General features: G+C 43.8%; 1 protein-coding gene across 1 annotated transcript in view; it reads left to right on the top strand.

The window, feature by feature from the left end:
- The window catches only part of LOC124709093, a 213,592-nt gene that overhangs the window by 156,186 nt on the left and 40,308 nt on the right, over positions 1–17,098 (top strand). Inside the window, exons 10-11 of the mRNA XM_047240741.1 lie at positions 7,976–8,303; positions 14,083–14,320. Coding sequence (XP_047096697.1) covers positions 7,976–8,303; positions 14,083–14,320 — 566 coding nt within the window. The remainder of the gene's footprint in view (positions 1–7,975; positions 8,304–14,082; positions 14,321–17,098) is intronic.

The raw sequence follows: 17,098 nt of genomic DNA, 5'->3' as shown, positions 1-17,098 counted from the left end.
GGATACGAACAGTCAATAGTCCAGACTGTTTCTCCTCGAACTACTGACAAGGCCCCTCTTCAAGAACGAGAAGATGGTCTGGCCTCTCCGCGATACCACTTCGTTGTGGTTGTACCTACACTTATGGCTATTTGTATAAGTGAGGAGTGCAAGCTGTCTCACTCTGCAAAATCCATGGTTAACGTGAGGGGAAGCACTATGTTCCAGTGTGATCCACCTCTGTAGTGAGAAAATATTAGCCTCTGTAATAAATAACATAGAAAAACATGCGAATATACGTTTCTACGTCTTTGTGATGTTACAGCATTTCACTATTGTTTCGTAATTCCGTTACAGCCTTTTAACCCCTGAAGATACACAGCGTCGAATTCCCATCCTCCAGAGGAACGCACGAATGCTGCCTTCTTTACTTAATCAGTGGGAACTTTTCCCGTATGGGTAGCAGGTCACGAAGGTTCTTAAAACATTATTATGCCACTACAAATTTATGTTTGATCAAACCACTGATGCTAGAATACTCTCCGTCTTGAGAGTACACAAAATCGTCTTGTTACCGGTTGAGAGGCAGCCATATTAATTATTACATGGTGCTGCATTTAGGATATGTCTTCAAAATTCCTGAAATTAGTCCGGATAACGAAATCTACCTCTTCATTTATCTATAGGTTTCATGACGGTGCCTGTCTAATCGTTCCTCCACATTTCGGTTCTTGCCATTGGCCTGATCGTATAGTACTGACAGAGTGTTCCGTTTACAGTTAATAACGTATTTAGCTTCAGCCACATGCTGTGAAATAGCTGGCATTTCGCAGCATGCAATTCTTCTGCTGCATTTTCCTATATAGTAGGAATTAGATGTGGGACGCAATTTTTTTGTGTAATCCATGTTGTTCATCTTCTGTTTTATGTTATGGACTATTATGCCACCCAGTGTTCTGCTAAGAATGGGATTATTACATCATGCTTTTGTTACGTTAGCTTAACTGGGGCGTCCGAGGGGCATTCAATAAGTATTTCAGCATTTATTTTCGTCGGCCAGTTTCTGTTGAAAAAATGCGTAATTTGCTGTGGGACATCGTGGAATATTTCCGCTTCGGCCCCCATAGTTTCATTACTCTTAATTCAATTGCTGCCACGGGGGTGAGAGGAAAGAACACATCCTGGTGGTACCAGCAGTATGCATATTTAGATGATCGATTAATATGAATGGTTTGCAATTTTCCAGCGATTCTATTCGAACTCTATGCTGATGTACCGACAAGGACTATTTTCGCAGATAAATATGCAAGTACGTAATGGATGTTCAGTTTCTCAATATAGTTCGTCGCACTCACACATTATACATCCGCTGTAAGAACAATGTAATGCATTTGCATTTTTGGTGTCCCACAATATTGGTTGGCTACATATTATGATGATGCGTTGCATGCAACTTCCACAGATATTGTTTATCATGTAGTCAAGACTACGTAATGAAGCCAAAATTGTGGATAAAATTGAAATGTAGTTTGTTTATTAACACTTTTCTTTTCGCTAATTAAGTATGAAATATGAATCGGGATTGGAGGTGATAATCCTATCCTTCTTTTTAGTATTTTAGGTCCCCGTTAATTAATATCTGGTAGGTAATAACCGAACTATTTTTTATGCTCGCGCGTTGTTTGTATCAGTTACCCCCCAACCGTGCAAGGGAAGATTCTATAAATGTTCCGCGCACACGCGTTTCACCGTTTTATAAAATGCAGAATTACGTAAACTATAGCTATCCGTTGCGCACAACATTCGTGGGTTCCACCACCGTAATAGTTTCCCAAGAGTATCTTTCCCGGCTAACACAAAGTTCGAATTATGTTGTCGGATTCATTTTCACTCCACCCGACAATAAACGTCTCTGATCACTTCGCCACACGTAATGTATTTTAAACGTGCTTGAAGAGTCTTTAAATAATCTCCTTAATGAATTTCTCAGTCGCGTACCACTTTTTCATCGACTAACCCGATCGCGATATCTGAAGGTAGAGACCTCAATGATGTGTTACATGTTCTTTTTTATGTATTAAAAAACAAACGCGCCTCTATATCTTTCTGTCCCGCTTGGTCTTTGCTACTTCGCTTTTTATTACTTTTCATTATATTGCTTCGTAGTAATACTGTGCAGTTATTAAAGTTTCGTATTACTGTCCTCTTTTTAATTCTTCCCCGATTTTAATTAATATGATGCTAATTGACACGTCTGCCCGCAAAGTACCGTTATAAACGGAGGTATGTTCCAAGCCGAGATCTGTTATTGAGTTTCTTTTGGCGAAAAACCAGAGCACCGGTGATATTCATAGACGCTTGCAGGATATCTACAGAGACTTGACAGTGAACAAAAGGACGGTGAGTCGTCGCCCGAGGTGTGTGTCGTCATCACGACAGACCCGTCCGGTCTCCAGCTTGCCTGCCGGCCGCACACAGCTCTGGCTCCTGCAACGTTGCAACTTGCGGACACACTCACTCCGCTTCCATCTGTTCAGTCCAATGAGGGATGGACTCCGTGGGAAGCAGCTCGTGGAAGATGTGGAGATAACTGTTGCAGCAGCAAGAAGCTGGTTCCGATGCTAACCCGTAGATTGGTACCATTCGGACGTGCAGGCTCTCCCAGTAAGATGGCGTAATGGTGTTGCATTGAAAGGTGATTTTGTTGAAAAATAGGGTTTTTTAGACAAAAGAGTGGAGAACAATATGGTGTATTGGAATTCTGAATAAAACCAACCTGCTTTCAAAAAGAAGGGAGATGTTACTTACACTACTGGCCATTAAAATTGCTACAACAAGAAGAAATGCAGATGATAAACGGGTATTCATCGGACAGATATCATATAACAGAACTAACATGTGATTACATTTTCAAGCAATTTGGGTGCATAGATCCTGAGAAATCTGTACCCAGAATAACCACCTCTGCCCGTAATAACGGCTATGATACGCCTGGGCATTGAGACAAACAGAGCTTCGATGGCGTGTACAGGTACAGCTGCCCTTGCAATTTCAACACGATACCACAGTTCATGAAGAGTAGTGACTGCAGTATTCTGACGAGCCAGTTGCTCGGCCACCACTGACCAGACGTTTACAATTGGTGAGAGATCAGGAGAATGTGCTGGCCAGGGCAGCAGTCGAACATTTTCTGTATCCAGAAAGACCCGTACAGGACCTGCAACATGAGGTCGTGCATTATCCTGCTGAAATGTAGGGTTTCGCAAGGATCGAATGAAGGGTAAAGCCACGGGTCGTAACACATCTGAAATGTAACGTCCATTGTTCAAAGTGCCGTCAGTGTGAACAAGAGGTGACCGAGGCGTGTAACTAATGGCATCCCATACCATCATGGCGGGTGATACGCCAGTATGGCGATGACGAATACACGGTTCTAATGTGCGTTCACCGTGATGTCGCCAAACACGTGTGCGACCATCATGATGCTGTAAACAGAACCTGGATTCATCCGAAAAAATGATGTTTTGCCTGTCGTGCACTCAGGTTCATCGTTGAGTACACCAGCGCAGGCGCTCCTGTCAGTGATGGAGCGTCAAGGGTAACCGCAGTCATAGTCTCCGAGCTGATAGTCCATGCTGCTGCAAACGTCGTCGAACTGTTCGTGCAGATGGTTGTTGTCTTGCAAACGTCCCCATCTGTTGACTCAGGGATCGAGACGTGGCTGCACGATCCGTTACAGCCATGCGGATAAGATGCCTGTCATCTAGACTGCTACTGATACGAGGCAGTTGGGATCCAGCACGTGGTTCCGTATTACCTGAACCCACCGATTCCATATTCTGCTAACAGTCATTGGATCTCGACCAACGCGAGCAGCAATGTCGCGATTCGATAAACAGCAATCGCGATAGGCTACAATCCGACCTTTATCAAAGTCTGAAACGTGATGGTACGCATTTCTGCTCCTTACATGATGTAGGTGTCGCCACCGGCGCCAACTTTGTGTGAATGCCCTGAGAAGCTAATCATTTGCGTATCAGAGCATCTTCTTCCTGTCGGTTAAATTTCGCATCTGTAGCACGTCATCTTCGTGCTGTAGCAATTTTTATGGCCAGTAGTGTACTTACTGAATGTCCCTTGTAAATCCGGTTTGTTAGCATATAGCATGTACGTTAACGGCTTAATGTTGCGAAACGGTAGCAAATGATTTGAAAATATCCGGTTAGTTGTAGAGAAGGCAAGTAGTCGACTACAGCACAACAGGAAAGTTTTGAAATCGTGACCAGACCGCTTGTACCACCCATTCTTGTGTATAGCCCGAGTGCTTAGAATTAAAAGAAGAAAATTGAAGCTATTTGAAAAACGTGCTCCTAGAATTGTGAATTTGTTACCGGTCTGGCGGATCAGTAGGAAAGTGTTAAGGAAATTCTTTGGAAGCTATGATGCGAATCCTTGGAAGAAAGAAACAGATCTTTTCGCGAAACGTAAACTTCATAAGTTAGGAGAACCAACATTTGATACAGATTTCAGATTAATTCTACCGTCCCAAACTTGCAACCCGAATGACTGTAAGGATAAAATAAGAGAGATTAGGTCTTGCGGAGAATACATGAAGTAGATATTTTCTCAACGCTATCTGCTTTCTTAACGCTGTTGTCTTTCTGCGCGAAAAATTGGCCACTGTTATATGTTGTAGACCTTTCTACAACCATTTTACCGAGCGAGGTGGCGCAGTGGTTAGCACACCAGACTCGCATTCGGGAGGACGACGGTTCAAATCCGCGTCCGACCATCCTGATTTAGGTTTTCCATGATTTCCCTAAATCGCTTCAAGCAAATGCCGGGATGGTTATTTTGAAAGGGCACGGCCGACTTCCTTCCCCATCCTGCACTAATGCAATAGGACCGCTGATCAACAATTTCTTACATTATGTGTAATTCTGAATTGAAATTGTGCAGCTGTAATTTTTGTGTGTGAGGTCGGTGCTTTGTGTACCTCGGACTGCGTGCCTGTGAGAGATGGAATGAAACAGTGGGTTACCAACTGCTACATCAGTACACTTAATTTACGAATATATGTTGAACTTAACGTTTTTGGTTGATGTTCGTGACCGTAAAATCATGGAAATGTATGCATCGAAGATCACGGAAATGTATGCATCGGTTGTCCTCATGGTCGACTGTGCACCTTAAATTACGGTAAAAAGAGGAAAATACTGCCTGTGTCTGTTCTACATCTACTGTATACACTGCAAGCCACCCTATGATGTAAGCCCAAGGGCTGTCATCATATAGGGAACCAGTGTGTTTAGACATTCTTCCAGTAATACACTGTTACGACTTCTGCACCACTTGTTAGCAGCAGATACAGTGTCTGCGCCGAAGACTGAGACGGCGTGGAGTTTTACAATTATTTTTTGATCTCCAGAATGAGATTTTCACTCTGCAGCGGAGTGTGCGCTGATATTAAACATCCTGGCAGATTAAAACTGTGTACCCGACCGAGACTCGAACTCGGGACCTTTGCCTTTCGCGGGCAAGTGCTCTACCACTGAGCTACCGAAGCACGACTCACGCCCGGTACTAACAGCTTTACTTTTGCCAGTACCTCGTCTCCTACCTTCCAAACTTTACAGAAGCACTCCTGCGAGAGGTTCGCAGGAGAGCTTCTGTAAATTTTGGATCGTCCAGAGCTGAAGTTGACATCTGGCGGCGAACAGATGACTCCTGTGAGCAGGAACAGACTTCCGGAATCGTCACCTACGAAGATTGAATATTCGAACACAGACCACGTCTGTCCTCACAGCCGAACTGCTTCCTAATGGCTTCTGTCTGTTGCTGCCTGCATTCCACTATTTATACCCGGCAGGATACGGTGTTGGAAGAACTTTGTGAAAGGACTTTCCGTTCTAGTGCTGCTCAATAATTATGATGTCAGTACAATACAATCAAGAGAAACAAAATAATCGAGCTGCAGTCACTACTACATAATCAGATCCTTTCGCCAAGGGTTACCAATGCAGTAAAATATGCCTGATACAAGTCAGGATATTTAGGGGATTATTCGTGACAGTTTAAGATTGTGCTGAATTTTATTCTATATTATCTTCTCTGTCGTGTATATTACATGAAGAATTTTTGTTCATTGTATGTGCACGTTGTAAAAATAAAAAAGGTTATGTTTTAACGTTTCCTGACAGATTTTCATCATTGTAATTATTATCTGTCACAATAATGAGTAATTCATTATTTTCAATTAATAAAATACTCGTACGTGAAATGGTAAACTAAAAGAGAAGAATGTAAAACTTAAAATATCAATTCAATAGGCAAAAAAATATGTAAAGTAAATAATTAGAAAAGTAATGAATTTTTAGATATTTTAATTGTGTAGGTTGAAAATACTCTGACAGGATATTGTGTACTGTTTATTTTCCAAAATGGTACTTCAGAAACAAAAGTTCTCATTCTTTTAACTTAATTAATGGTGGTGGGGTAATGTGTAAAATTGCAAATTATGACAGAAATTGATTGCAGTGTTCTCAAGAACATTAATTTCGTATCAACTTTTATATGAAAAATGTTTTTCATGTGTCATTGTTTCGAAGATATTCCTTCTAAACTTAAAACTTCAAGATACAAAAAATGGCTCTGAGCACTATGGAACTTCTGTGGTCATCAGTCCCCTAGAACTTAGAACTACTTAAACCTAACTAACCTAAGGACATCACACACATCCATGCCCGAAGCAGGATTCGAACCTGCGACCGTAGCGGTCACGCGGTTCCAGACTGAAGCGAGTTTAACCGCAAGGCCACACCGGCCGGCAAAACTTCAAGATACCTTTCTGGATGTGATTTACCCCCTAACAGTTAAATTTTGTACAAACAAAAAAAATACACATTACCCTATTTTGCTCCCTCTACAAATCCGCCAAGTTTCATAAAGGTCGGTAAATGATACTTGTTCCATTGTCAGCCACCATACTAGCACCAAAACGGAAGGTAACAGACAGAGGCCGAAATAGTGAGTTTGGTCTTCCGAAATTGTTTCACCGTGGAAGATAGTAACGCGTTACCTCCTTTCAGTCATCGTAAGAGCGTCGACACAGCAAATACAGAGATAACCGATCACGGAATACGAAAGCATCCGCTTTCGCTTAGTAGTAGGATCAGAACCAGACGAGATACCTTCAAGATTCCACAAAGATTATGCGAAATAACTTTTGTAGCAGCATTAGACTGCTGGAGTCACGGAGGGTATAAAGTGCCTGGAAGAAAAAGTGCAGGTAATTCACTTTTCGAAAGGGCTGCAAGACAGACGCACACAAATATAGGCGTATATCGTTGACGTCGATTTCTTGTAGAATTATAGCATATGTTTTATGTTCAAGAATTGTAACGTTCTTGGAGAGTGAAAGTCTCCTCTGTAAAAGTCACCATGGATCCCGCAGACATGTTGTTGTTGTTGTTGTTGTTGTTGTCGTCTTCAGTCTAGAAACTGGTATGATGCAGCTCTCCATGCTACTCTAGCCTGTGCAAGTTTCTTCATCTCTAAGTACCTACTGCAACCTACATCCTTGTGTATTCATCTCCTGGTCTCCCTCTACGATTTTTACCCTCCACGCTGCCCTCCAATACTAAATTGGTGATCCCTTGATGCCATAGAACTTTCCCTGCCAACCGATCCCTTCTTCTGGTCAAGTTGCGCCACAAATTCCCCTTCTCCCCAATTCTATTCAGTACCTCCTCATTAGTTACATGATCTATCCATCTAATCTAAAGCATTCTTTTGTAGCACCACATTTCGAAAGCTTCTATTCTCTTCTTGTCTAAACTATTTTTCTTCCATGTTTCACTTCAATACACTCCATATAAATACTTTCAGAAAGGACTTCCTGACACACACTCTATATTACACGTGTCGCTATGTCGTCTTATATTCTGCATTTATGGCAATGCCATTCTGTGTAATAGTTTGGTTTACTGTCACACAGGGGCGCCCGTATAAAAGGCAATGCTATGGATCCCATTTCGAGGAACCTGTTGGATGTTGATGACCGCCACTGGCGCGAGATCATGGGACATCTGACGAAGGCCTTCGTAACGGAGAAGACGCGGAAGGTGTCCTTCCTACTGGAAGAGTGCGGCCTACGCATGCAGAACGCGCTGTCGCAGCGGATAGAAGATGTCGGCTGGAGAGACTTGGACCTCATGTGCGTCTGCTCGCGGTTCGCCACCGATGCCATAGGCTGCTGCGCCTTCGGCATCGAATGCGGCGCCATCGATGACCCGCGCTCAAAGTTCCTCCTGCTATCACACGAGGTAAGCACGGCGGAACTCCTCACGTTTCACGGAGAGGAAGCGTGATATCCTCCGGTAACTGGCAAAAGCGTAAATAATCACACAATATGAAGGATGGGTTGGTGCATGAGTTCGTAGCGTTTTTCCCTAAGTTTGATAAACACAAAAGATAGAGATTTTACTCATCAATGATATATTCTCCTCCACTATTTACAACAGCCTGCCAACGCTGGGGCAAATTTTCGATTCCGGGACAGTAGAATTGACGTGGGTTTATTCGGAGCGCATTTTCATCCGGAAAGGAAGTTGCCTGAAGGTTGTTCTATAGAGACTGGAAAAGGTGAAAATCTGAGGGGGCAAGAGCGTTTTTTGTCAGTTTAGCGGAATGCGGGAGGGCCTTAAGCCGTCACACACGGATCGTGCATCCGAACGTCATAGCGTGGAACAGCACGTTCGGGAGTCTTCCCGAACGCGCAGAGCAATATCTGGCACGTCAGTTATTGTGAGCGTCCATCTGAGCGTTGACCAATGAGATGGCACTACGCCACCTACGTCACACGCACGCCGGCTCCCTTCAGTACAGTGTTGTGAGGCGCCATATTGGCATTCATTTCAAGCCTATATGTTATATATGCCATTTCTAAGCAACAGCAAATTGAGAATCACTGGAAAACCCGTTGTTAATTGTGTAATTCGTTCCAATAAAATAATGAGAAACATCATATTCGTAGCAAAATAATTATGCAATTTGCATATTATGAGAGTAGGTTATCTGAAGGCAGCGACACACTGAAGATCCACCCACAATGCATTGCTCTTGGTACAATTTGTTATAATTAAATTTCAATTAGTAACATAATTATCTAACGTTTTCAGCAGGCGTAACATAATATGATCAACCACAAGGATGTTGTGCTTGGTTTAGCGTAATGAGTAGCGTCGTTGTACAGTCATTAGTTCTTTGGTAAGGCAACGTTCTTCTTGGTTTAGTGTAATGAGAAGAGTCATTGTACAGTGTTTAGTTTTTCGGTAAGGCGGTGGTTCGCGTCTTCGTACTACCAAATTTTTTTCCCTACAATTCGCGTTTTTTTTTTTAGGTTCTGATACTTTATTATTAGTTTAATATAAGTATACGCTATAATATACGATGTTATGTAAATATAAGTTCACCTTTTTTTTGAGGGGTGACTTTGTTGGATTGGCTTAATCTACAGGACAGCTTGCGCTACTTGTATAAAGATATTTTGCTCCTTTTTCTTTTACGCTTCGTAATTCACATGTTGCAAAGTTTCTGCTACTGGGTAGGAACAGTGATCAAGTAAGACTGACCTTGGGGTTTTACTAACATATGGGAATGATGAAATAATGTTTATCTTGTGCGGAGAAGTATTCCAAATTTGTACCGCACTGTTTGCAATGGAACTTTTATAAGCCTGTGTCCTTATTGATTGGACATGGCACTTTCCTTTTCATGGACGATGGAGGGAATGAGCGTTTTAATAGGGCTAACGTGGGAATTTTACGCCGCGCTTGTTGAGTAAATAGTGTGATTTACGAACTAGAAACATCCCTCAACTGCCGCTGGAGTGCGTTGCGATCGCGTATACCACGTTGGGACCCACGTACCGTATGCACAAGTCGCAGCGTTCCTGAGCGTTCAGCAGTACGTTGAACTTTGCACGCTCAGCGTTAACGTTCGACAGCACGGTCCGTGTGCCGACGTATTTATCGTTGAGTAGCACACTTCACGCAGCCTTGCTGGTCGTTGTTCATGTATTGCGTCTGCAAAGAAGTTTCAGTTGATAGAAAATGTCAGAAGTTATTGCTATACCTCGGGGAAGCAATTCGTAGTACAACACACCGTCGCCGTCGCACCAGGTGTATAACACTTCTTTTGTGGATGCGTTCAGGTCTTTTTCCGGATAGTTGCTGCATTGTTTGGGTGTTTGGGCTCGACCATTGCTTTCTTTTCCTTAAGTTAGCACAGAGACACTATATCTGGTCATCATTAACGAAGCAGGGTAAGAATGATCGGTGGTGTTCACGAGCCAATTGATGAAGAGCAAGCGGAGATGCACATATGTTCAACCTGCTGATTTTTGTGATTATGGGTTAGAGCATGTGGTACCCACACCCCTGATTTCAGAATCTTCCCCATCGCATGCACATGTCGCGCTTTGATGAAATTAACACCGTCCTTCACACTTGCCAGTTCTCGACTACACGGACGTGGATCATTGTGGATTAATGCATTTAAACGATTTTCATCTGACCCCCAAGGTCTTCCGTGGAGAGTCTCTAATGTCAAAACGGTCCTCCTCAAAAGAAGAACAGTCCAACTGCATTATCCCCACACATTGCGCGGGCATTTCTGCCTGCCTCCGGTGCTGTCTCCCCTCCACTGAACTCGAACTGTAGAGTAAGTCGGAAATGTTCTGATTTCTCCACTTGACACAGCTCCACTCACCATCTGCATTCCGGGCGGGAAGGAGCGCCTGGTCCCCGGCGCGAATCCCCCCGGCGGCTTTGTGTCGAGGTCCGGTGAACCGGCCAGCCTGTGGATGGTTCTTAGGCGATTTTCCATCTGCCTCGGCGAATGCGGTCTGATTCCCTTATTCCGCCTCAGTTACGCTATGTCGGCGCTTGCTGCGCAAACAAGTTCTCCACGTTCGCGTACACCACCATTAGTCTACCACGCAAACATAGGGGTTACACTCGTCTGGTGTGAGACGTTCCCTGGGGGGTCCACCGGGGGCCGAACCGCACAATAAGCCTGGGTTCGGTGTGGGGCGGCGGGGGGGGGGGGGGGGTGAAGTGGACTGCGGTAGTCGTCGTGGGGTTCTGGACCACTGCGGCTGCGGTGTGGACGGAGCCTCTCCGTCGTTTCTAGGTCCCTGGTTAACGTACAATACGATACAGTGATAATATGAAAACTCAAATAGCAACAGTGAACTTGAAAAATAAAATATGACAGTCGGTAAATAAATGCATAGCAACCGGAATACGAAATTTTCCTTCTTTGTTGGGGCCTTTGTCCCGCGTCGCGCGTAGTCGGCCGTGTTTCTATTGCTTTGGCAGTGTTAGTTGCAGAGGGTCGCCGGTGACCCTTCCAGCACCCATCTCGACCCCCTCCCCCGGGACGGAATTAGTGTACCTCAGCTGTCTGCATCTAGTGTAACCCATGAAATAGTGCGAACGTCTTCAGATGTCTGCGAGTCGTGTAAATGGGGCGGAACGTGGCGACCAGTCCGGTTTTTACCTAGCGAGTTGTGTAGAACCGCCTAAAAATCACATCCAGGCTGGCTGGCAGACCGGCCCTCGTCGTTAATCCGCCGGGCAGATTTGATCCAGGGCTGGCGCGCCTACCCGAGTCCAGGAAGCAGCGCATTAGCGCTCTCTGCTACCCTGGCGGGTAGAAACCGGAATACCAAATTCAAAGTGAAAACGACTCGAGCTTACGCACCATCCTAACACATCTCACCACTAACAGACGAATTCTCGATATCTCACGCTTCTACATGGTACCACTTTTATACTAAATACGTACCTTGTTAATCTCATTAAAATTCTTCTGGTCTGCTGCCATGTCATCGTAGAAAACTAAAACATAGAGAAGCTGTGTAACTCTTCGAGTGGTAGACAAATTTATCTGAGCAGTGGGTACATCGATATATTGTGCTTCTTACAGCTTCACTAGACCAGCGACGGTAAACTTCTCAGACTTTATTGGCACGAAAATGCCAACAGTCGCTGTTAGGAGACAAACAGAGGCTATATGGGGAGCATTCGTGAGTTATTTCGCATGGTGGTAATTGGTAACCCACGATAGAATATGTGCGACCATTTTTCGCTGCTGTTAGTCACGAAAAAGCGAAGCCACCACTCCAGTGCATGCAAGTGGTTATCAGTTACCTATAAGTAATGTCATAAGTGAATATAAATAGTGGAAAGAGTAGTTAAAATGCCAAATTCTTTGAAGAATTGTTCAAGAGGTGATAATAGATCTTTAGAATTCTTAGGTGTCCATACTGATGACAGATTAAACTGGAAAAATCGCATTTTGGAACTCCTAAAACAACTTAGTTCAGCACCTTTACACTTTGAATCATTATAGATCTTTAACAGAGACAAATCAGTAAGTCGACATGCTTCTCAGATGTTCATTCTATAGCGTCATGTGGATTAGTGTTCTAGGGTAACTCGTCTTTAAGAAAGAAAGTCTACATTTCTCAAAAAACGTCCTATATGTGCTGCTCACCCACGATCATCTTGTAGAAATATGTTTAACGAGATATGTATTTTAGCTGCTGCTTCACAGTGTGTTTATTCCCCCATGAAGTATGTTGTAAACAACCCACTGCACTTCAAAAGGAACAATGATCTACATAAGTACAACACCAGAAGGACAATGGCATTCACTATGCCATATTAAGGTTGCCTGAAACACGGCAGTGGATGCACAATGATGCAGCGAAAATATTTAATCGCTTACCCACTGACATAAAATGTCTGACAGGCAGCAAAGTAAAATTTGAAAATGAAGTGATGAAGTTTCTCCTTGACAACTTCTTGTATTCCGTAGAAGAGTGTCTATCATTGTGATGGGTACTCATATCCGTAATCCTTCATTTTTACTAAAAATCAAGCACACACACACACACACACACACACACACACACACACACACACACACACCTTCTCAATTATCACCATGTATGCATATTTACAAAATAATTTGTGAATATTAAATGACATGTCCTGCGTCATTACGATTTATCGTGCAGATGATCCATAGAACATCAGACTAACCGATGAGTGAACATTACATTTTATTCTCACTGCTCGTGTTTGGTCAGTCAGTACTTTCCAAGTCATGAGTCACACCAGAAAATTAGGCCACTAGATGATGGTGAACGAAAATACTTCACAATTGTTAAGACATTGATTTGTTTATTTCAAAACAAATAACTGAACGAAGAGCACAAGTTTTCAACTTCGATTCCTGAGTTCCTCGGTAATATTACTATTCTCATTCAAGTTTTTATCAACCAGAACAATCTACGTAATGTATTGAATCTTATTCACGTGCTACATTAATTTTTTGCCTGTAAATCAGAAAATATTTTTCCTTGTTTTCAAAATTGAAATAGTATGCAGCTTTAATTATAACCCAATTATCAAGAAATGTATGTAGATTATCCCAGGAGGAATGGTTAGTATTAAGGGACGTTAATGGAACTATCTTTCCTACCAACAAAACCTAGTAAACATGGGCTCTAAAACGAATACCTTAAGAGATCTGAACACTTCTTCATCTTTGGTACTGTGAAACACATCTCTTATACAGTAAGCTCTTTGCTTTCCACATTTCTAGAGGTGTTTGTATAGATAAAAACAGGGAAAAAGGTGTCTAGGAAAAGTGGACTCTAAAGTGCATGCCTTAAGAGCTGTGAGCACTTCTCCATCTTCGCTACTCTTCCACTGAACAGGTACTCATAGCTTTTACAGGTATGTATTATAGAGCTGTTGTTTTACTGAACGTTTTTGCCTCGACATATCTTTCCTGTCTTATTACTGAATAACGACCATTCCTCCTGGGATACCGTGTACATGACAACAGGTAGAGAAAAATCGGGCGTATCAAAATACAATGGAAATCTGCTTGTTCAGCAAATCAATCATCGCTATGTATGGCATACCTGTAAGCGAAGTTGGAATGCTCTAATGTTTGGAAATTTTGGCACGCTGTCTAATGAAAGCCTTCTTCCAATGGCAGAGACACTGAATCTTGAATTTACAGGCTGTGTTTATCAACCGGTGGCAAAATTTCGCAGACGTCATGTCGCTATGGCAGCCGCACATTGTCAGCGTTCTGCGCCCAGACATATTGTCACGTGATACGTACGAGTTCTTCAGGGATGTCGCTTTGGACATTCTTCGCTACAGGCGAGACAACAAACTGTGCCGAGACGATATGATGAATGAGCTGCTGAAAGTGAGGCTAAATGGTCTCAAGTCTGTTCAAAATATCAACACAGGTAGGATACCTATTATCTTAATAATACTATCTATAATGTTCCACTTGTCAGAATTTGTAATAATAGGGGCGCTCAGTAAGTACACTACTGGCCATTAGAATTGCTACACCACGAAGATGACATGCTACAGACGCGAAATTTAACCGACTGGAAGAAGATGCTGTGATATGCAAATGATTAGCTTTTCAGAGCATTCACACAAGGTTGGCGCCGGTGACGACATCTACAACGTGCTGACATGAGGGAAGTTTCCAACCGATTTCTCATACACAAACAGCAGTTGACCGGCGTTGCCTGGTGAAACGTTGTTGTGATGTTTCGTGTAAGGAGGAGAAATGCGTACCATCACGTTTCCGACTTTGATAAAGGTCGGATTGTAGCCAATCGCGATTGCGGTTTATCGTATCGCGACATTGCTGCTCGTGTTGGTTGAGATCCAGTGACTGTTAGCAGAATATGGAATAGGTGGGTTGAGGAGGGTAATACGGAACGCCGTGCTGCATCCCAACTGCATCGTATCACTAGCAATCGAGATGACAGGCATCTTATCCGCACGGCTGTAACGGATCGTGCAGCCACGTCTGGATCCCTGAGTCAACGGATGGGGACGTTTGCAAGACAACAACCATCTGCACGGCAGTTCGACGACGTTTGCAGTAGCATGGACTATCAGCTCGGAGACCATGAATGCGGTTACCCTTGACGCTGCATCACAGACTGGATCGCCTGCGATGGTGTACTCAACGACGAACGTGGGTGCACGAATGGCAAAACGTCATTTTTTTCGTATGAATCCAGGTTCTGTTTACAGGATCATGATGGTCGCATCCGTGTTTGGCGATACCGCCGTGAACACACATTGGAAGCCTGTATTCGTCACCGCCATACTGGCGTATCACTCGGCGTGGTGGAATGGGGTGCCATTGGTTACTCGTCACGGTCACCTTTTGTTCGCATTGACGGCACTTTGAACAGTGGACGTTACATTTCAGATGTGTTACGACCCGTGGCTCTAGCCGTCATTCGATCCCTACGAAACCCTACATTTCAGCAGGATAATGCACGACCGCATGTTGCAGGTCCTGTAAGGGCCTTTCTGGACACAGAAAATGTTCGACTGCTGCCCTGGCCAGCACATTCTTCGGAGCTCTCACCAATTGAAAACGTCTGGCCGAGCAACTAGCTCGTTACAATACGCCAGTCACTACTCTTGATGAACTGTGGTATCGTGTTGAAGCTGCATGAGCAGCTGTACTTGTACACGGCATCCAAGCTCTGTTTGACTCAATGCCCAGCCGTATGAAGGCCGTTATTACGGCCAGATGTGGTTGTTATGGGTACTGATTTCTCAGGATGTATTCACCCAAATTGGGTGGAAATGTAATCACATGTCAGTTGTAGTATAATATATTTGTCCAATAAATACCCGTTTATGATCTGCATTTCTTCTTGGTGCAGCAATTTTAATGGCCAGTAGTGTAAAAGACACATTTTTTTCTGATATCAGGTTGATTTTACTAAGGATTCCAATACACTCATTATTTCCCGTTGTTTCGGTAAGAAAACATTATTTTTCAACATAATCTCTGCTCAATGTGACGGCCTTACACAATCTTATTGTGAGGGCCCGTACGCCCAGGTGGTAACACTCTACTGGTCGACGTCGAACCCAACGTTTTACTGCATCAATGACCTCTGCATTATCCAAGTAGGTCGTCGCGTGGAGTACATTCCCCAATGCGCCAATCCGATGGAAGTCGGAAGGTGCGAGATCCGGGCTGTAGGGTGGAGGAGGAAGAACAGTCCAATGAGGGTGTGTGAGCTCCCCCACTGTGCGTTGTCAGGGAGCAGGAGAAGCTCGTTTGCATTTTAGCGACGAGTAACAAGCTGCAGTTGTTTCTTTAGTTTCCTGAGGGTAGCGCGAGACACTTACGAACTGACCGTTGAGCCAAGAGGTATGACATAAAAAAAAAAAACGCTTTCAGAGTGCCAGAAGACGTTTCCATGACTACATGGTCAGAGTGTGGCTCTGAATTTTTTCTTTAGAAGAGAGTCGTGCGTCGCCACTCCATGGATAGTAGTATTGTTTTCTGATTGAAGTGGTGAATATAAGTTTCATGTTCTGTGACTATGTGCAGCACAAAATTGCCACTATCGGCTTCGTAACGCACAAGCAGTTCCGCGCAGATGGTCCTTCACTGCTCCTCACGGTCTTGTATTAGGCGGCGAGGAACCCAGCGGCCAGACACTACCACAAGAGACGTCCCGATGTGCAGTGAGGTGTTTCGTTGTAATCCGTCGATCACGTCGAATGAGAGTGTCCGCACGTTCCAACACTGCAGGAGTCACATCTGTGTGCGGCCGGCCGGCATGCAGGGAATCGAACAAGTCGCCCAACGACTCACAGTGCTTTTGTTGGCGTTTCCGTAGACATCCTGCAAGCGTCTATGAATATTTACGATGCTCCGGCTTTCTGCAGAAAGAAACTCAACGACTGCTCTCTAACTGGAACGCAGCTCAGTTACAGAAGTCATTTTTAAGGCTGTGCACAGCGCCGTACCTATCGGAACTTCATGAAACTATAGGGTCTGAAGCGGGACTACTTCACAAGGTCCCACAACAAATTCTGAATTTTTTCAGCCGTAACTGGCCGAGAAATAAAATGTGTTGCTCTACTTATTGAACTCCTCACGTACAAGTATATCTGGCTGTTCGATTCGTCTTCTCAGAAAACGAATATTTCGTAGTTCCCTCACTGTCGTCTTGCAAGTTACCTCT

Source organism: Schistocerca piceifrons, chromosome 7 (genome assembly GCF_021461385.2).
Source record: "Schistocerca piceifrons isolate TAMUIC-IGC-003096 chromosome 7, iqSchPice1.1, whole genome shotgun sequence".
Lineage (NCBI taxonomy): Eukaryota > Metazoa > Arthropoda > Insecta > Orthoptera > Acrididae > Schistocerca > Schistocerca piceifrons.
Note: the sequence above shows the minus strand (reverse complement) of the source record. Positions and strands in the feature narration are given on the sequence as shown.